General features: G+C 41.9%; 1 protein-coding gene and 1 long non-coding RNA gene across 2 annotated transcripts in view; one reads left to right on the forward strand and one right to left on the reverse strand.

Annotated features, from left to right (window-relative positions):
* Positions 1-274: 274 nt before the first annotated feature.
* LOC148049358 (uncharacterized) overlaps positions 275-21,512 on the forward strand; it is an 80,965-nt gene continuing 59,727 nt past the window's right edge. The window contains exon 1 of the long non-coding RNA XR_015695902.1: positions 275-330. This is a non-coding gene — a long non-coding RNA (uncharacterized LOC148049358). The remainder of the gene's footprint in view (positions 331-21,512) is intronic.
* The window catches only part of METAP1D (methionyl aminopeptidase type 1D, mitochondrial), an 80,553-nt gene continuing 64,163 nt past the window's right edge, over positions 5,123-21,512 (reverse strand). Inside the window, exons 7-10 of the mRNA XM_014054184.2 lie at positions 8,424-8,521; positions 6,807-6,854; positions 5,528-5,606; positions 5,123-5,381 (exon numbers count right to left, since the gene is read on the reverse strand). Coding sequence (XP_013909659.2) covers positions 5,303-5,381; positions 5,528-5,606; positions 6,807-6,854; positions 8,424-8,521 — 304 coding nt within the window. The 3' untranslated portion in view covers positions 5,123-5,302. The remainder of the gene's footprint in view (positions 5,382-5,527; positions 5,607-6,806; positions 6,855-8,423; positions 8,522-21,512) is intronic.

Here is a 21,512-nt window from a genome sequence, read left to right on the forward strand (position 1 = left end):
CCTCCCCTCCCCGCCGGCTGGCTGGCTGGCTGGCTGCTTTTCAGAAGCCTGCGCTTACTAGAAGGCGACGGTGGCGGGCAGAGGCGAGGGCTGTAAGGCCACACTATAACGCTGCCCCCCACCCCATAAGCAGCCACTTCCGAGGGGCTCTGGAGAGCCGGGCTAAGCAAGGGCCACCTGCCTCCTTGGATCTCTTTCCGCGGCTTGGAGCCCCTTCTGCCTTCCCACCCCCCCCCCTCCAACCACAGCAGGAAAGAGCGGCGCCCTCGGTGCCCACCGCAACGCACCTGGCGACTCAGCCCGCCTTGTCCACACCTGGACCTGGAGCGCGTAAGTGGTGGTGGGGTCTTGCTCGGGTGGGGAGAAGGGAAGCGGTGTGGAGCCCAGCAGGGAAGGGAAGATTTTCTTTTATCTGGAAATCGAACCTTAAGTTGGTGTTTTTTGAAGTTCTCCAAAGTGTTTTTCCAAACTGGGAGAAAGTTTGGAGGTGGCTGGAGGGGAGGGGGAATTGGGGGGCGAGTTGCCTTCCAGCCCGGAGTCCGGGCACTTCTTGGTTGGAATACAATTGGAGTGCAGACTCAGTCTCCTAGTCCTCATTGAGGCAATCGGATGGATTTTCCAGCTGCGATGGAGAGGAAGCCAGCCTAGCCGGGGGGGTGGTGCGCTGAGAGAGGGGAGGGAAACCCGTTTACAAGGAGGGCGGTTCTGGCGTCCCAGTCTCCGGCCCCGCAGGTTTCCTTCCTGCGGGAGAATGAGAGTTTTCGGGGGAAGCGCCTTGTGGGGTTGCTAGAGATGCCCTAGAGAGGAAGGTTAAATTTGCGCCGGCCTTGCCAAATGGGTTGGAGGGAGGGGGGGCAGGGGGGGGTATAGCACTCTCTCACGCGCTGGAAATCTGCCCCGATTCCGCGCCAACGCGCTGGTCTGAATCGCGGGATCCTCTGGTGGAAAAGTCCCTCTGATTTGCGCGCAATTCAGTTTCGATGCTCAGGCGGCGGCATCGGTTGGGCCCTTACACTGAATTTAACCCCGTTGAACTTAGCCGGACGTGCTTTTTAAGTTGAAACCTATCGGGGGGAAGGGGGTGTTTCCTTTCCGTCGACTTTTGTGTTAGAATTTGTTTGAAATTCAGTGGTGGAGGTGGCCGAATCCACGAACATTGAATCGGGTCTGGTAACCCATTCTAATAAAACCTGTCCAACTCTGGCTATGATGCTGGGCGGACCCGGGACCCTACGGGGGCGGAGGGGGCTTCCCCTTTCCCCGTCCGCTGGGGCTGACAGAAACCCCAAACCGATCGCCCCAAAGCTTAACTTCGTTTTAAGTTTAACTCTCTCCTGTGGAACTCACAGTCCGTTTATCCCTAAGGGCTTTGAGAAAATACGTGTAACGATTGCACGTGTAGAAGCCACGTTGTGCATACGGGGAGTGGGGAAGAGAGAGAAAATGTGCTGCTTTGAAATTGGCTTCAATTTTGCTTGTTTTCTGCATTTCTTTATGATCGGAGCAAAGGGACATTATGATGAAATAATTGGGCCAAAGTCGTTTTGAGAGGCTGGTGCTCTGAAGGCCCCGAAGTGCTTGAGAAATGTTCCTGGAGGGGGTAGGAGGCCAGGGAAGGAAAAGAGTGGTTTCATCTAGAGATCTACCAACTTTGTATTCAGACCCCGCAGAGGGAGGGAGTTGGAAAAGGGAAGTGCCAACCAAGCACAGAACTTCCCAAACTTCGTTATTCGACAGCAATCTCTCCCCCCCCCTCTCTCACACACACAAAACAAACCTTTCTGCAATCACCTTAATCATTAGGATTATAAATGTGTATCATAAATGCTGCTACCTCAGTCTAATTGCTAGGCAAACAGCTTGTTACCACAGCAGTTGGTAAAATCCTGCAGTCCTAATAAAATTAACCTGAGGGGGGGGGGAGTAACCCTCTGGGAAGGCTGCAATTAAAGAGTGAGAGATGCTGTCCCAATGCAGAAGATGTACCCTTAAACCTAGGCATAGCTACTCAGTAGTCAATCTCTCTGGATTCCGTAGCACTCACTCTCATGGAAATACATAAAAGGCTTGGGACTTTTATATCAAATTTTAGTTCTTCCACTGAAATAAGTAGGAAGCATAGTGTTGTCTAGGACCTCACACCCAACTTGCTCCAGACACTTCAAAAGTCTTACCTACTTAGAAAGTCTTGGGCAACTACTCAAAAGCCTGTCGGATTATCTTTTCACTCCAACCCAGAGTGGAAGGCCAGATGTAGTTCTATTTTATACAAACAAGGCTTTTTCTCATCTAACGCCAAGTAAATATTGACACAGCCTGCTAAGCCTTGATTTGGTTTCATCAATATTTTATTGTGTTAACCCACAATGGCTGGTTTCAGATACTAGTGAAATCATAAAACATAGTTTGTAAATGCAAGGTTTAGCATGATGGTTTAATGATGGTGGGGGCAGGGAGGTTCCCAGAGGAAGCGGATGCAATCAAAGAGCCTTGTGCCACCTTGAAACCTCATGAATTTATTATAGTTGGGAGCTAGTGAATTGCAGTGCCACATGGACTATAGGTTGCGGGAGCTGGTGTCCTTGGTATATGCCCTTTAATAGAAAGAAAAGCGACCTGAGAAATCGCCTGGCTGAAGTTTCGCCTCTTGAAGAGCCCATTGGTGCTCTGAACTCAAAAGGGCCCACAGAATGTGAAGCCAGATGCTTCACCCAAGTCCTTTGAGGTAAACGGGTTTAGACTTTCTTTGCACAATTGACTGGGTTGACATACTGGTTCCTGACCTTACCTTCCCATGGGGGCTGGACTAGAAGACACCCAGGATCCCTTCCATCTATTCTATTCTATTATTCTATTCTATTATTCTAATCTATTCTATATTATATTATACATTGTATTCTATTATTCTATATTCTATTCTATTCCATTCCATTATTCTACTCTATATTGTATTCTATTATTCTATTCTATATTCTACTATTCTATTCTTCTATTCCATTCCATCCCATTATTCCATTCCATTCTATATTGTATATTATTCTATTCTATTCTATATTATATATTCCTATTCTATTATTCTCTGTTGCTTAAAGCGCGGGGGCGTCTCCCCTCCCACTCTTGAGTTATCCGGGAAATGAGGGAATCAAATTTGCCGAAGCATCCAACAGCACTCGCTTAATTTGGTTGCTGAATTAATCCCCTGAATTGAGTTTGCCTAGCCTGGGTAAGCTCCAGTCCGCATCCAGCTTTATAACTACCGGTAGTTCACATGATGCGCGAGATGTTTAATGTCAATGATCTAATCGAGCTATTGTGAGAATCCAGTCCAAAAGCTGGATCTTCCACCCTGGTACTCTAAGACCTTCCATTATACACAGGCACACATTGGTCCAGGAGAATAGGGGAGCTCTGGAGGAGCGCAAGTCTGGAAAACCGTCCTTACGATTCCTTCAAACGAAAGAAAAAAAAATCCCTCTACTTGTAATCTTTCCAATCATTTATATGCAAGGAGGCCTCGTTGTTTACAAAGTAATCGTGGAATCTCAGCCATTCGTAAACTAGGATGTGTGACTTAGAGACTTGTGTGAATCGAGACAATTTTATTTACTCAACCATAGCTTATCGCCAGGTTGCATATTCCTAAAGTCCTCATCAAAATTTTGACTTCTGTCCCGGAGACCTTTCTTATCCTAGTACACACGACCAAAGTTTCATTCACAACGACCAGTACCCGAAAATAATTGATTATCCGAGAACGAGCAGATAATTTTTTAAATAAAAACTTCAAACAAAACTAAGTCAATTATTATTTTGGTGACCGCCCTCCCGCTACCCCACCTGGGAGGGCGTCGAACGGGGGGCAAAAACTCGTTAACGAGTTTGTCAAAATCTGGTTTCAAAGCCCAGTCCTGCCGGTTTAATGTTATTTTCTAAACGAAGCCAATTTTGGGGTTGTCCGTCAGTGCACGATTCGCTTTGATGGGGACTCCTGAAGTAGCCCCAGGGGCCAGGTTAAAGAGTCGGCTTCACAGAGGGAAACTTGGCAAACGTAGCTTGGGCTCGACGTGAACGAAGCCGGAGTACCCGTGCGGGGTGTGTGTGTGTGTGAGCTCCAGGCTTTGGCATAATTGTTACCAGCCGAAAAGTGAATTTCAGGTGATGGACGGACGCCGAGCCCAGTCAGGGGATTCCCCCTTCTCCCTTCCCAGCTTATTTGCCCCATCCAAGCTCGTTTGCATCGCAACTGTACCTGTATTTCTGTTGCCTCCCCTCTTCCCCATAACTTTCCTTCTTGGCTCGCCTTTAGCTCAGCCGATCCTGCTACAAGCTTCCGCCCGACCCACTCCCGCTTGCCCCCCCCCAATACCCCGCTGAAGTCTTTATGGCCTGCCTGGAGATCCCAGCAGCTCCCCTCGGGAAGGCCCTTAACACCCGGGATAGCAAGAGACGTCTGCTCCCTCCTGGTTCTGAAGATGGGCCAGGGTGTGTGTTTAGAGCGCAACTAGCAGAAGCCACCACAGCCAGGCTGCTCCTGGCAGGCAGAAGGGAATGGGGGAAAAGTCAGAGGCAGTCCTTCTTCTGGGTAGTCAGTACTGCCCCCCCCCCAAGTCTTCAATGGCCAAGCCTCCAGAATTCTCTTTTCCTTGCTAGGGATTTGGGGTACCGAAAGCCACAGATCAAACAATCCCTCTGCAGTAAAGATGGGAGGTTCAGGCTGGAGTCCTGGGAAAAGGGGCACCAGTTTAGGCAAGGTCCTTTCTTCCTCAAGGAATAAGGTCACCCCTTGGAGTAACTCAGAGTCGCAGTAATACAGTAAAAACCACTTTTTTTCTGTTTGGTAAAGGAGGGTTGTTTGGTCTGAAGGTTCTGATACGGTTGCTAAAAATGTAAGTGGCTGCAAAGCCACAAGAAATGAAGTTGCCCCTTTGCTTTGCTGTTGTTTTCATGTCTTTGGGGGGAAAAACCCATTTGGCTATGTAAACATGTGGGCACTGCCACAGGAACTAGGAACAGCCTTGAAACAAAACATAAGAAACCAAAACAAGGAAGGGCAGAGAAACACATCCTCAGGTTTTGTTTTTTTTTAGGAAAGGAGGGGGGTGTTTATATATATATATAATGGTTGTAGAGTAGAAGAGGCTACATGCTTTGTTCAAAGATTATCCACTTTACATTAGTGTCCTTTGAGGATCCTGCAAGAAAGCAGCTCCCCTAAATAAATAAATGGGTTGATACAGCCCCTTCGTGCCAGCTTCTCCCGGGAGCACCACAGGAAAAAGGTTCTTCTGCCAGCTGGTGGCTCTTAAGTTTCCTCAGCCAGGAGGGTCAGGATTTCTGCTCCTTTGTCTGTAATGACGATGGTGTGCTCAAACACGGCTGATCTGAAAGAGAAGCAGCTAGTTAGGGGGACAAGGTGGTCCTGGAATTCTATTTTGAAGGGAAAATGCATGAGAACCAACAGCAAAATGTCCAATTAGGGAATTATCAATTAAACTGAGAATTGAAATGACAACAGGAAAGTTACCACCTTTTGAGGTCTGCGCTTATCAGAGTCCAATCATCATCCAGGAGATAACATTCAGTCAATCCTTCCATTATTACAGGCTCTGATACGACAAACAGAGAATTAAATAAGTATTATAGTGATTTGCAAGCTTGTCCTTCCTAACCCTCCAAGGGCCAGTTTGTCCAGATAAACCATATTGAATTTTACTTGAGCCATCGCTCAAAAAACCCCAATCACAAAAGCAGTTGCTATCGGTGGAGGAAAGCATAGCAACCCTCAAGCTAGAACCTGGATGCGTGTCCCTGTTTCAAAAGGTGGAAGAAGGGCATTTTAATCAAGCTTTAATTAAGATCCTCGTGGATCATAACAACCAAAGCCCCCAGCCACTTTCCTCCAAAGAGCAGGCAGGATGGAAATATTTGATTTTTTTAAAAGCAGGTTTTAAAATGTTCATTAAATCAGCAAAACAACAATTTTCTTATTTCCCCTTAATTGCTGTACCATTTAGGCACGCCGTGAGTGAGGAATACATTTTTTCCTCTCTCTTTCCACCCCCTGATAAGCTCTTGATGATTGGTATTTAGCGTGTTCAATCTCCCAGGTGAGGGCTGCTGACTGGCTACTCAGCCAAAATGACAGAAGGGCAGCTCCTGGGCTCCAATAAAGGGGCATAATTGTTCCCAGAGAGTTGGGTGGTTAATCTGATATTTGGGGGGAATCAGCCTTCAAACTGACCTCTTACTGTGAGCTCAACTTCCCTTCCTCCCAAAACCCACTGGGCTGTCATGACACCATCTAAATCTATCCTTAGGATGGACTGAGGCATTGTCAGCTCTCCAATTTCCCCCTTGTTCGATGCCTCCCTGAGCCAGCTCTTCCTGAAGTCTCCAACCAAGGCTCTACTGCACAGAATAGTCAGGGGGCAGCTGTTCTGCTCGGGACAAATGAACACTATCTCAGGTAATGAAGCCATCTCACCTCTGAATAGAGAGGTGGGCAGCATGCCAATTTAATAAAGAAAATATATATTAAAATCAGAAGTCAGTGATATTTTTTTAAAAAAAATTAAAACTAACAAATGTAGATAGTGTTGAAAATGCAAATAGAAATCATATCCAATGAATTTAGAATAACTATGAGACATTATAGTATACTAAGACATTCAACATTCAAACAGAGGTGCTTGGGTATTGTTCTATTAAAACAATAGCATCTAATGACTCCGGAGAAAGAAAATCCAATTGAACAGTAAGATTGCGCCAAGATGTTAACAACCATTTCAATACAAACCATAACTAACCTATTGTGAATGCCATTCCCTTCTCCATTAATACATTGTTTTCGTTTGCTACAAAATAAAAGAGAAACTTTTAAAATTACCTAGGCAAATAAAAACATGGTCTTTTGCTAGAAATTGTGTTTCTCTCAAACAGGACCATCCCCTAGCTAAGCCCATCTTTGCCCTGCAAAGCTGCTCATCCGTCCTAGAGTATTCTGAATTCAGGAGACAGGACTGGCCAATTTGTCAGAATTCAGAAGACAGGACTGGCCAATTTGAGGTTTGCACTTGATTCTGAAACTACTTTGGGGGAACAGTGGAATAATCTAAGCATTCATCTAGTCAGAATGAAAAAAAATATCAGAGGAAAGAAATTCATTCAGATTTTAAATCAAAATCACCCTACTTGGTTGGAAAGTCAAGGAAACTAAAGGAGATCTAGGTGAATGATTATTTTGCACAAAGAGTGGAGTCCACCTATTATCTTCACACCTGGATTCCTCAGTATCGTTACTTGAAAATAAATAACACAAAGTTACTTCCAAGTAGAAGTGAAAAGATGCTAATATTCTCCCTCTACCCACTCCCCTCTAGTTTTTATTTAGTTATTTTAGATTTAGCCCCAAATGCTGCTTATGTTCCAATTCCCAATGTAGGAAAAGTGTGGGGTGCTGAGGGATTATCGTCAAGAGCTGTCTTTTAAGCAATACATTTTTATGTGGATAAGTAATCTGCACAAATCTGAAGACAGATGACAAAAGAAATGTGTGGCATTCAGTATCAAATGGAAACTAGCATTTCTGATTCTGCTTCCCCATCCTGCTCTTTGCACAGAAGTCATGTCTCGAAGGAGAGCCATAGTGTATCCTCTTTCTTCCATTAACGTCTAAAGTTAATGGCCTTAAGTCAATTGCTGTAGATACCAATTGGGGCCCTGTATTGTAGAAAGCTATCTTTTCCCAACCTGTCTCCTGGAGATGGGCAATTCCAACACACTCGGAAGGCCCTAGTTTGCAAAAGGCTGCACGAAGTCATATGCGATTTAGTTTGGCTTAATGCAACATACACACCTTAGTTATAAGCATTGCAATTACAGTGGAAATCTTGTCATAAGGTTAGTGTTTTTCAAAACACCTGATCCCTATGACTGGTTCAACAAACTATGATTTATCATGGTGAGTGGGAACTACAAAACCTTTGTATTTCTCAAGCAAGCCTTGGTTTATGGGAAACCAGAAGGCCCCCAGAGCAGGGGTGGCAAACGCACAGCATCATGTTGTCGTAACCGAGGGTGGGCTTGGCCAGTGTGTGACGCATCTGACTTGAGGGCCGCGAGTTTGACACCCCGGCCCTAGAGGCTTATTGCCAATAGTAAGCATTTTGAATTGGTGTGGAAAGAAAAATGTCTCCCACAATTCTGGATACTGATTCTGTTTGCTCATGTTTCTGATTTGTTCATTTGAATTTTCCCTTAAAGTCCATTAACTTCCATTGAGTAAGCAAAGGGAAAATTATTTCTAAGAAAAGTGACAAAAAAGTTTATGTACTGGCAGGAGCACAACCCTTTTGCAGTTGGATGCAATTATAATGTAAGGTATTCAAAGAACCATGGAAAAATTAAGGAGGGGACCCTCTTACCATGATGCCAAACTTCAGGATTACTATGTAGGTTCGTTCCTATCCCATGACCACCAATGTAAGGGCAGACTTGAAAACCATTTTGATGGGCAATGTTGCTTTAAAAAAAAGATAGACATGTTTAATACAAACCATTTCCAAATTCAGAAGAATGCATTTTGTTAAATATATCATTACCACTTTTTCACAAAAGAACACAGCTGATGATCCTGACGCTACCACTTTCTGACAGAAAAGCACATTCTCGTATATTCCTAAAACTCAAGACTTCCTTTCATTTCTGAAATAGCAGAATACTCTGCTGTTCAGTCTCCATAATAAAAAGGGAAATTGAGATGGAGAATGTTATTAATGGGGATCTCCATTAAGACCTAGGAAGGTATTAACTTGTGCTAAGAGCTTTGCAAGATAATCCTGTCTTTTTGAAGGTTATCCTGGCCCTAAAAATCAGGAACTTTAAAAAACAATTACATTTGTCCAGGAACTGACAGAGGATTACCAAATTAGAATTACTTCAAATCCACCAAGCATTACATCAGTACTCATAAGCTGAGAATCTGTATCCAAATTTATGTAATTTAGGCATACAAGCATTTATAAAAGGAAGATTTTGCAGCTGTAGTGCTTTCAATTCTTATTTGTTGCTTTCTATAATCCTGCCTTAAATAGAGAGAGGAGAGAATTTTAGTTTGTATTTGACTATGAACTTACCTACTTTCACAGTTTCAATGCATTATTTGAACCAATTTTTTTTGCCATAGTTCAAAATGTGCAGAATTTACAATACACCTCAATAATTAAAAATACCCTGTTTCCCCGAAAATAAGACCTCCCCGTATAATAAGCCAAATCGGGCTTTTGAGCGCATGCGCTAAAATAAGCCCTCCCCTGAAAATAAGCCCTCCCCGAAAATACTGCGACACAGCAGCAGCCCTGAGGTGAACATGCTCGCCGCCTCCTGCACCTCAAAAATAATAAGACCTCCCTGAAAATAAGGCCAAGTGATTGTTTCGGGGGTCAAAAGAAAATAAGACCCTGTCTTATTTTTAGGGAAACACAGTATATTAGGGAAAAAATTACACAAAACACCTATATTAAAGTCAGTTTGATCAAATGGTTCAGGCAGTGGGCTAGAAAGCCGGAGACTGAGTTCTAGACATGCCTTAGCCATGAAAGCCAGCTGGGTCACCTTGGCCAGCCACTCTCTCTCAGCCCAACCCACCACACAGGATTGTTGTTGTGTGGAAAACAGAAGGAGGAAGGTGTATTGGATCTGTTCGCTGCTTTGACGTATTGGTCAAAATAATTTAAGGTGGGATACAAATGAATAAAAATAATCAAAATAGGTAAGATACACTGCACTACCGAAAAGAAAAATCCACATTTGAAGCAATAGGTTTCAGAATACATCCACATGTTAAATTCTGATTTCTTTACAAAATAAGTTCATATATTTGATGAAGCAAGCAATCTATTTGCAAAAATGAGGAAGGCCCAACCTGAAACTGCCCAAATCGATAGGCTCATCTCTGGTCTTAAACAGAACCACAGCCACAGTTCCCTTTAGTTGAGTGGAGTTGGCCCTATCTCCAGAATTTGCAGAATCAGAAGAGCTGGGCAACTGTTGCTTTTCATTCAAAAGAAACTCAGCAACCTGAAGATTGCCGTTTTCCTTTAAAGGCATTCCCAGAGCACAGGCAGGAAGTACAATAGAGATGACAGGCAACTTCTTTTCTCAAACGCTGTTTCATGCACTTAAATAAAAACTATGTTGCTGTCTCCACTGGATTACATTGGAAGCTAAGGCCTGGCAAAGTATTGTCGCCAACCCTGCCTATGGAGTTTTAAAATAAAATATTTTTAAAAGCAGCACTTACCCACATTAGCAAGCGTTTGCAAAGGTTAGGGATCTGTTAATAGCTTTGTGTGCTTGTGGTTTTAAATATAAAGTAAAGGTAAAGGTTTTTCAGGTCCACTCCTGTCTGACTCTACATCAGTGAGGGCGAACCTTTTCGGCACCGAGTGCCAAAAGGGCAGCACATGTGTGCATGTGCAGCACAGAGTGCCAAAAAAAGAGCACTTTGTGCACATGCTCATCTGGGCCGTGACCATGAAGAAGAGCTGCCCAGGGGGCATGTGCAGGGCAGAAAATGAACTTCTGGTTTCTGCATGTCCATGCCAGCCAGCAAGACTTCCAGTTACTGGTGCGCATGTGCCGATTAGTTGGCTGGCGCGCATGCTCATGCCGGAAAACGGAAGACCAACTCTTCCGGTTTCTGGCACTGCCAGCTGATTGGCACGTGTGCAAGAAACCCAGAAGAGGAACAGATGACACCGTGCATGCCAGGCACCACTTCAGGCACAGGTGCCATAGGTTTACCATCACAGCTCTAGGTGGTGGTGTTCATCTAATGTTTCTTAGCTGAAGGAGCCAATGTTGTCCATGATTATTGCTAAGGTGCACAAAATGCTGCTACCTTCCCACCAAAGTGGTACTTATTTATCTACTTGCATTTGCATGCTTTCAAACTGCTAGTTTGGCAGGAGTTGGGACACGTAAAGGGAGCTCACCCTGCTGTGTGGTGCTTAGGTCTTGAACCCAAGCTGTCACCTTTCTGGCAGACAAACTCTTTAACTGCTGAGCCATTACCTCTCCCCCCTCCCCCCCCCAAAAAACAGCTTTAAATGTAATGAACATAATAATTAGGCATGCGGTACTAGAATGATCTTTTACATTAGTTAAATAAGGGTGAAGTTTTTGTCCAATATATTATGTCGAAAGCATAATAGGAATGAGGGCAAAGATTGCCAATTATGAGTGGAAGTGAAAACATCAGTTTACCAACCTGAGATTAGAATGCAAACAAATGTTGCAGCGCATTGGGGTAAGGAACTCCAAATGTTGATCAAATTCAGCCAGCCTGATTAATAGCAAAGAACAGTAGGAGGAATAGTTGAAAACAACTGGATGGCACTCTGCTGCCTACCATTGCAGTACCACTTCATCATCACTAACAGGATGTGTCTTCCTCTGGATTAATAAACTGTTAAGGGTTCAAGCTAATTCAATGCCTACTGTTCCGATATAAGAGAACATACATAGCTCAGGATTGAACCATTGAGCCCCTGGATTCCACAATTCCCATTGTCTTTATATTTTCCAATTCACTCAGCATATGGTGGCTCCTAATGCTGCTAACTGGGTTTAATCCTTTTTGGATTGCTCTTTGTTTAAAAAGAAAAACAGAGAGGACCTTTTACAGTTCTCTGAGATTGCGTATGAATGCATATACAGTAACACATTTGTTATTGCTTGGTGGCCTCATTTTAGCTCCTTTTTAGATGCATTGTGGGAAAAATTGGTGCTACATATAGTTTCAAAAGGTGACTCAGTGGCTAAGACGCTGACCTTGTTGATCAGAAAGGTCGGCAGTTAGGTGGTTCGAATCCCTAGTGCCACATAACGGTCATGCCGGCTACATGACCATGGAGACGTCTTCAGACAGTGCTGGCTCTTTGGCTTTGCAATGGAGATGAGCACTGCCCCCTGGAGTCGGGAACGACTAGCATATATGTGCGAAGGGAACCTTTACCTTTATATTTTCACATCCCACATTCCCAATTTCCTCACATTTGAAGACTGCAACCATGTTGTATAGAGTATTTTATAGAATGTTCAAGGCAAATATCCCTTGATTTTTGCCATAGCAACTGAAAGTCTGTCATGTAAAAGGAAAGACAGTTGAAGAAACAGTCTTATTACTCCAGGTCTTTCATTAAATAATACTATATTTGTACATTCTGTACACTGCCCCAGGAACACGATAGAGATGGCTGTGACCACTGGCACTCATGAGTTGAGTCCAGTGCTTTTTCTTTTTTACAAAGAAATGACATGCACAAAAAACAGCAGTCTGTAGCATATGTAGTCTATATGTAGAATTATGTCTGTTGATGGAATTCATTTGCCATGAGATATTGTCAGCTCTACAAAATTACAATTTTCATATTAACAACAACACCCACCCACCCCAATATTCTTGTTGGTTTTGTTTCAAAGACGCCAACCTGTGTGTCTCTAAAGGCGAGGAATTGGTTTCTTTTCTCCCATTTATTTTACACATCACATGAGGCCGTGCCCTTTGCCCCAATGCTCACGAGTGCATGGCCACAATCAAGTGCTACCAGGATACAGAAGACTCCCAACTACTGCAAAGTGGAGAAGTAGGTCAATAGCTTTTCATTATGTTCACAGATAACACCTTGAATGGATTTTTCTGAACAGGTTCTATAGATTAGCTACTGCTTGCCTACCAACACACCAACAAAAATCTTTAGCGATTACAGTATTTTGCGTGATTCTGGTGCACAGCAGAGTATAGATCTCAAATGCATGATAGCTGAAATGTCTTTATGGATCACCTAAATAGTCATAGGGAGTTAAGTAATGACACAAAGAAATAGGAACATGGAAGTTAAAAGACGGGGTAGAAAATCAGTCTTGATGGGATTTGAAAGGTTTAATTGGAGTCCCCAAGAAAAATGTGAATGAAAAGAAGCCAGAAAGTTAAGTGTCCACACTTACACATAAAAATGAACATGCTAAAGAGAAAATAATAAGTCTGTTTATTCAACAATGGAGCAACAGCCTTTTTACATTTCTATACTTTTCTCCGTTTGCTGGTGCCAAAATAATTGGATAAATTTTTTATTTGGATTTATTCATGCCTATTACCTTGTAAAATTAAAGTGCCTTTTTTATAAAAAAAAAAAATCTTAGGAAACTCAAATAAGTTTTGATTTCCAAATTGTTTAATCCTAACTGCATAGCTTTATACTACCCCGAAAATAAGACAGGGTCTTATTTTCTTTTGACCCCCAAAATAAGCGCTTGGCCTTATTTTGGGGGAGGTCTTATTATTTTTGAGGTGTCGGAGGCAGCAAGAGTGGTCACTTCATGGCTGCTGCTGTGTTGCAATATTTTCAGGGAGGGCTTATTTTGGGGGGAGGACTTATTTTAGCGCATGCGCTCAAAAGCCCAATTGGACTTATTATCTGGGAAGGTCTTATTTTCGGGGAAACAGGGTAAGCTGCCATTAGTTTTGGAGTTGAAATTAAAACACAGAGATCCAGGGACCTGAAGTTCTCCCATCTCTGCAATAAATCAGTGGTTGAGAGAGAGATGATGTTATGGTTATGTAAAGCCTCCATTCAAAGCTTTGACTAAATCATCCCTTCTAATTAATTGCCGCTAAACTAGTTCAAATAAGCCCTTGCATAATTTGCACATTCCTAGTTGACAGATATAACAAGGGATGTGTAAATTTCAGTATGAATGATTTATGTGGTTTTTATATATTATAACCACCACTACACTCAAAGCAATTCCATTCATTTGGATGCAGTTTCTAATACGTGTCTGAAATCTAGTGCCCATTTTAAATCAGTGGGAATCCTGTAGTCATTTAGTGTTGCCATTGGATGTGCTATTGTGCAAGATTGACTTGAGGCGAAAAGTAAGCACACTTCACCAAGAGCAATTTAACCTCCTATATTGGGTCTAAAGATCTGACCCAATATAGTTTGATATATATAAATCTGCTTTATATTGTATTTCTGTATTAATTCAATGATTGTGATGAATGGAATAGCTTTTACAACTAAGCTCATCAAACCAGAGCTGTCCATATGTACAATCTTATTACACTAAAAGAAATAAAGGATAATTCTCTGACTAGAATAAATCTCTTATGGAAAGGAATAGTTTGCATGACCATCCAAAAAGCAGGAAGAGATCCAAGAAAGTAGGAGATATGGAACCTGGAGCAAGAATCTAGGAAGGAGAAGACATGAGTGGTATGAGAGAGAACTCTATCTGTAGATTTAGATAGTCCAAAAACATAGGAAAGGAACTGAAAATCAGGAAGCTGAGGAAATAATAGGTGAAAGAAGACCCAAGGAGAAAGGAGGCAAAGTAATATCCCAAACGTTATGCAAATTATAGAGCAGAATGAAGTGGCAAGGCTGTTGTAGAGAGATTAAATCTAGAAGCCAAGGAAACAAGAGTTCTTAGATCCTCAATTTTGAGTAAGACTTGAATTTTGCAGGGAGGAAAAAGTGAATATCAATTTTAATTTCTCCAACAATTATTTGACTAAAATCCTCTAGCTGATGCCTTACCAAAGATGTGAAAGCCAATTGTAGAAATATGAAGAATTTGTCAAATTAAGCACAGAACCTTTAAATGTATTGAAGAAAAACATGATTCTTTAATTTGGAATAATATTAATGAAGCATTCCTAACATGGAAAGTTGACCAGCGAGGAACAGAAAATGTGCCTTCTCTAACGTAGCCCTTGCACTCTGAAACATTCTCTCTTATGGGTTGAGAATGGCCTTTCATAAGGTTTTAAAGACCTGGATTTGTGCCTGGGCTTGGAGCCCTGTATGTGTGAAGGACCCCATTTACTTGCTGTATTGATACCTGTGATTACGAACATAATTGAGCTCAAAATTTCTGTTGCTAAGCAAGACAGTTGTTAAGCGAGTTTTGCCCCATTTTACATTTTTTTTTTCGTGAATCACTGCAGTTGTTGTTAGTAACACAGTTGTTAAGTGAATCTGGCTTCCCTATCGACTTTGCTTGCCAGAAGGTCACAAAAGATGATTACATGACCCTGGGACACTGCAACCATCAAAACATACACGCCAAGCATTCCAATGTTGACCATGTAACCATGGTTGTGCGAAAAACAGTCATGTCGCTTTTTTCAGGGCCGTTATAACATCAAATGGTCACTAAACAAATGGTTGTAAGTCAAGGAATACCCGAAGTTAATTTTGTATTATTTTGTAGCCATATTTAATTGTTTTATGATTGTTCGTCACACAGTCAATTGCTTGAGATGGGCAGATATAGAATTTGAATAAATAAACCAGTGACAGACAACATGTGTGCACACCATTTGTTGGCTATAAAACTGAAGCCTCCCTATCTTTGTTTCACTGAAAAAAAGTCCTCTGGACTTTTGTTCACTTCCTGCTATGTTCTCTCTGCAAATGATTCAAGGGGGCACTTCCAAAAACCATTTATTGAGAGTAAATTGCTCCCTTCTTGAAGCACTGGGGCAACTGCCACCTCCATAAAACTCAGCTGTGGTTTTTGTGGACTCCCCCAACCAATCTTTGCAGGCAATTGCCCCAGCACACACAGCTGTCCTCCTTCCTGGGAATGACCCAGAAACCACCACCCTGAGCCTTTGCTCACACTCAAACCCTTTTGTGATGCATCTCTCTGAATGCTTTGCACAGGCTAATACCCCAAAACCAAATCCCTGTGCATATTGGGAGCACAAAAAACTACACCACCATCAGAGAAGACCTACTTTATGGAGGCTATCTTGTGATGATGATCAGTTCTTAGCTAAGGTAATGATGTATGTGCCTGTGTATGACTGAGAGAGGAAATTGGGCTTATGAATAATGAAAATATCAAAAAACCTTCCATACATTTAAAAAAATGTCCATTTCTTTAACATCATTTGATTTGTGGCTGTCAATTTGCAGATATTTGATTACAATGTTCCTTTCCTTGTTCTCAGTATTTTCTGCTAAAAAAAATTGTCAGAGAAGCCTTTTGATTCCAGGGCAATAGGAACAAGATTCTTAGGCAATCAGTACCACACATTCAGTGTTAAAGGACCTTCCATTTATGATATCAGTTTCTCCCACTTTCCACGATAGTGTTGCATTGACAGCAATGGGACTTGTAGTCCAAAATATTGAGAGATCAACAGGTTGAGGCAGGAGGGAGGGACATGAATGCGAAGAGCAGTATTTATTCACTTGATTTGATTTCGGCACTGCCTGATTTAAAAATGACTCTGGGTGGCTCCCAATAAAAAAAAGACAAGATAAAAACACAACCAGGTTAAAAAAAATACAATAAAGGAAATGAAGGCAAGAGAATTCAAGAGAAGTCCCTAAACATAGGCAGCATGATGACAAGCCCAGCTAACCAGGGCTTCTACCCATTCTACCTCAGGGCCCGGGAGAACAACCAAACTTTAAGGCCTTCCAGAACACCAGCCGGATGGAAAATAAAGTCTATTGCAAGCCAGGCTCCCCCTCTTCTTCTTTTTTGTGGATCAGCAGCAAGCAGGGGCTAATGTATAAATAATCAGAGCGGCAGTGTAGTGTACTTCTGCACGATGTGTCTTATTGAGCATCTATTCTAACAATAGATGGGTATCTGCCTAAGCGAAGTCTCATGCTGTTTTACTGTACCGCAAATTACACCTGATTGAAGAGGACAAATTCCTCTTATTTGGCTTACTATTTTACAAAAATGTTACGCGGCCCAAAATGCCAGCAACTGGAACTAGGATCATCATCTTTATCAGCTTGAAAGACGATAGTGAAGTTTTCTATTATGGTGGTTCGCACCAATTCAGTTCCAGCACTTTATTCACGCTTATGCCAAATCAGTGAATTTAGAACACTCGGATTTAAACAAATCATTCCTATTTTCTTAGTTGGGTCAACAAGGCGTAAAGTAACAAACATTTCAACTGAACTGGATCAAGCTGATCAAGATATGTAGCTTTATGTTGCTCCATTTTATTGGCATGACAACAGTATTGAAGACAAAGGCTGTTTAACATTATCACAGAATAAAAAATGTGATGCATATAGACAAAAATTGTACAGGAGCAGCATTGCATTTATTTGTTTTCAATACTTATTAAGCCCTGACTCCACACAGAGTTGGAGACCATCTTTTATCTTTATTCTTGCTGATTTTATTATAATTTCATTTATGGTTTTGAGTTGCCTAGAGTCCTTGAGAGTCAATTGGCATGCAAGATTAAGTAGTAGTAGTAGTAGTAGTAGTAGTAGTAGTAGTAGTAGTAGTAGTAGTAGTAGTATAATGGTCAATAAATAATAAATAGAAATTATTATTTGGCTATGCAGCCATAATAATAATTTCCTTACATTGCACATGATTAGGGTTTTCCTTAAGATTTTTGCTTATCCTACTCTGGTAGTTTAATCAACATTTTTTTGCTGCCTCTCCCACCTCAGGTTTTGTTTTTACAGTGGCAAAACCTAATATAAAAATAAAGAAATGTCTGTGGAAAGGTTACTATTCATTAATGACCAATATCAAAATCAGCATACTTCAGGCTGTCCAGTCCTTCTTTAGCTACGTTCAAATTTAGGTTGGTTTTTTGGATGAGGTCCTGATAAGTTGGGCTTGCAACCACAATGGATATGATCGCGGAACAGACTAACCCAAAATAAGGGGGTGGGGGAGACGTCATGGCTCAGTATGCTGCAAGAATTGTCTGTTGTTTGCAATAGTAACAAACTGATATTTAGTAAATGTGGCATCAAAACCCAGGTCTTATTGTTACCTTCTAAGCAATTCAGAACACATAAGATCCTGTCATGCTGCAAAAGATCTTGCTTATGACACCTGCATGGACTAGGAAGCACCTCTATAGATTAGATGCTGACCTACTTCCCTTGTTTAGAGCTTCAGCCTAGGGCAAGTTGCCCGAAGTTAAAGGGAAAGATGCCCAAGGGCTCTATGCTTGTGTAGAAACAGGACACTATGGAGGCATTTCCCACCTCACTTAAGATCTAAGAAAAAAGCAACAACAACCTGGTAGTGTGAATATTCTTTATAAAAAACTTCAGAGAAAAGGTTTGGGGTTTCTTTCCCTTTCTTTTTCAAAATGCTACCATAGCATCGATGGCTCCAATGGCAAGCAAGGGAGGTTATGTCTACAGAAAATGGAGGACTCTCTTGGCTTTCAACCAATGGAGGCTGAACTGGAAGACCTCCAAGATCCCTTCCCATCCCATGAGTCTGTGTTTCAGCAGAACTCACAGAGATAGAAAAACACAATAGGGGAGTGACAATTACTTTGGGGAAAGAGATGTTGAGCTTGAAGTGAAATAGTGTCTATTGGAAGCATTTTATGGTTAAGAAGTTCCCAGTTACCTCTGTTATTTTTTGTAGTTGAAGTACAAAGCAGCTTTTTCTGAAAAAGTTAGTTACAGAAGGTGGCTTGCATTCTTGGAAAACCCAAATCAGACTCTGATCAGGGTCAGTCAAATGTTCATTCATTCATTCATTCATTCATTCATTCATTCATTCATTCATTCATTCATCAAATTTATTTAGCATCCCTTTGCATGAGAAGTGACTCTGGGCAGCATACAACAATCAAATAAAAACAATATATACATAAAAGTAAGCATTTAAAAAGTATAAAAAGTCAATATTAAAAAATGTAGGTTAATTAAAATTGAAAATATACGAATGCCACCAGAGAGAATGAATATATACACTTCAAGAATGGAGCCACTGAGATATATCTCCAATTCCCCAGAAGCTCCAAGACTGATGACATAACCAGGTCTTGAGGGATTTCTGAGCAAGAGATGGAGCCGAACCTAGTTTCATTATGGAACATTATGGAGAATGTTCCATAATGTGGGAGCCACAGCAAAGACATCTTGCCACCTAGGACCTACCAAATGTAAGTCCCTGGCAGATGATGTCTGCAGCATGCCTCCTCTGTCAGATATAACGAGGTAGGTTGATATAAATGGGAAGAGGCTACTACTATATGCACTATAACATGGAGTAGTTTTAGGTCAGTGATTGGTGGAAACTGTCATCTTTCCCCCTCCCACCTAGTAATACTTATCAATGGGAAAATGAATGAGTCAGTCCCCTGAACATAGTACAGGGCAGAGATGGCTATCACAACACCCTCCTCCCAATTGAAACTATCCTTCCTATTTGGAAAATTGTACACTACCCTCTCCAGATAATTATTCTGGCTGCCTCTTTGCTCACCTGCTTTAGAAAGATGTGGGACTTACTTCCAAATTGATATACCTGGACAGAGAAGTCAATTTTCAAGGAATGCAACCAATGGAGCATCCCATTTGTATTTATTTGAATTGAATTGAATTGAATTTATTGAATTTCTATGCTCCCTTTTCCCCGAAGGGGACTCAGAGCGGCTCACAACCCATCAAAGGGGAAGGGTACAATAAGGAATAAAAAAGACAGACAAAACAATACCATAGTTTAAAAGCACACAACAACCATACCATTCGAGGGGGGACAAGACTCATTAGCCCCAGGCCTGTCGGAATAGCCAGGTTTTAAGGGCTTTGCGGAAGGCCTGGAGGGTGGTGAGGGTTCGAATCTCCACGGGGAGTTCGTTCCAAAGGGCCGGAGCAGCCACAGAGAAGGCCCTCCTCCGGGTGGTTGCCAGGCGGCATTGACCAGCGGATGGAATCCGGAGGAGGCCTAATCTGTGGGATCTAATCGGTCTATAAAAGGTGATCGGCAGCAGGCGGTCTCTCAAGTACCCAGATCCAATACCATGAAGGGCTTTATAAGTGACGACTAGCGCCTTGAAGCGTATCCGAAGACCAATAGGCAGCCAGTGCAGCTCGCGGAGGATAGGTGTAACGTGGGTGAACCGAGGTGCACCCACAATCGCTCGTGCGGCTGCATTCTGGACAAGCTGAAGTCTCCGAATGCTCTTCAAGGGCTGCCCCATGTAGAGCACGTTGCAGTAGTCCAGTCTTGAGGTCACAAGGGCACGAAGGGGAAAGATAAGGGTGTTTTAGGAACGTGTGTCCTTTTCTTTATTTTTCTCTGACTCTAGTAAATCTTCGAGTTCCATAAATCCCACCGTATGGTTCATTTAATATATATATACAAACAGGATTGAGCTCTCCTTAGTTCAGCATGACTTACTTCCAGAACTTAGCCAGAATATGATTAGGATGCTCTGTTCACTCCTATTCACCTCTCCCTCACCTCACCTGCCCACCAAAATGTTGCTGGTCAAAGACCTGTCTTTCTCATTTTTGCTTACTGATGGGAATATTGAACTCCTGGTAGACATGTTGGTCTTAGATGAGTTTAGTAGTCCCATACCAGACTCCACCAAAAATGGCTATGAGCCCTTCAACCAGGCTGAAGTCAGACTACAGGCCAAATGGACTCCAGCTGGCTGTTGACCTCCTCTACCTGTATTAGAGAGTTCTTCCACTGAAACAGCAGAGAAAGCATCAATTTCAAATCAAGTGCCATGGACTGACTTCAGTGGGTTGGCAAGAAGATGGAGGTACCATAGTGAGTACCTTTGCAAACATGATATGTCTTAATGTCATGGCAACAAGGACATATGGATGAGCCCAGCATTTAGAACATTGATTTGAGCCATTTCATTTTTTTTTAAGCAATTTTGCAAGGCATACCTTGGAACTTCCTCATACAACAGTACTATCTCACACAACTTCACAGTGCATTTGTTTTCCTGAAAGATTTTAATAGCCTTCCACATACAAAAATAACAGGTCAAGCCAAAGCTTTGTTAGCATTAGACTGTCAGTGCAGGTAAAGAAACAATTAGAGGCTTGCATGAAAACACAGAGGAATTGCAAATCTGCAATACAATTATCTTGCAACCTTTGTTCTAGCTTAAACAGTGCATTATCTGTCACATGCCAAATTTCAGCCTGTCACAAGATTCCCTGGATAATGGACGGTCTGCAAATATTTTTTATTAAAAGTAAATAAATGGGCATATTTTTAATGAAAAAAGTTCATGTTAACAATACTTAAATTGAACATATGTGATTACAATGTATTAAAAATATGATTATGTTCATGAAACCAACTACATCAATGAATCCACAATTTAAAAATCTGACTACTTGATGCTACTCAGATGTTCCCATGTACCAGTATCGTCTTCCTGCGTGAACTGATTCTAAATTAGAACTATATATTTTCTTGCACCATATTATTACGGTGCAAGAAAAAGTAGCTTTAATTTATCCATGCAAATATATTACTGAACTAATATTTCTACACATAAGACATCTATTTCCCATGGCTGGAATCAAGCGCCCCTTTTTATCCACATTATGGTCTGAAAGATGAGTTTACATATTTTTTTTCCTTTATATTTTGTATATGTTTCTCAGAGGAACAAAATATTTGCTTGTTTCAGCTAACAACACATTACTTTAGGGGGGGAAATCTGA

Source organism: Thamnophis sirtalis, unplaced genomic scaffold, assembly GCF_051295495.1.
Source record: "Thamnophis sirtalis isolate CommonGarterSnake01/CBP01778 unplaced genomic scaffold, rThaSir2_p1.2 scaffold_1, whole genome shotgun sequence".
NCBI lineage: Eukaryota > Metazoa > Chordata > Lepidosauria > Squamata > Natricidae > Thamnophis > Thamnophis sirtalis.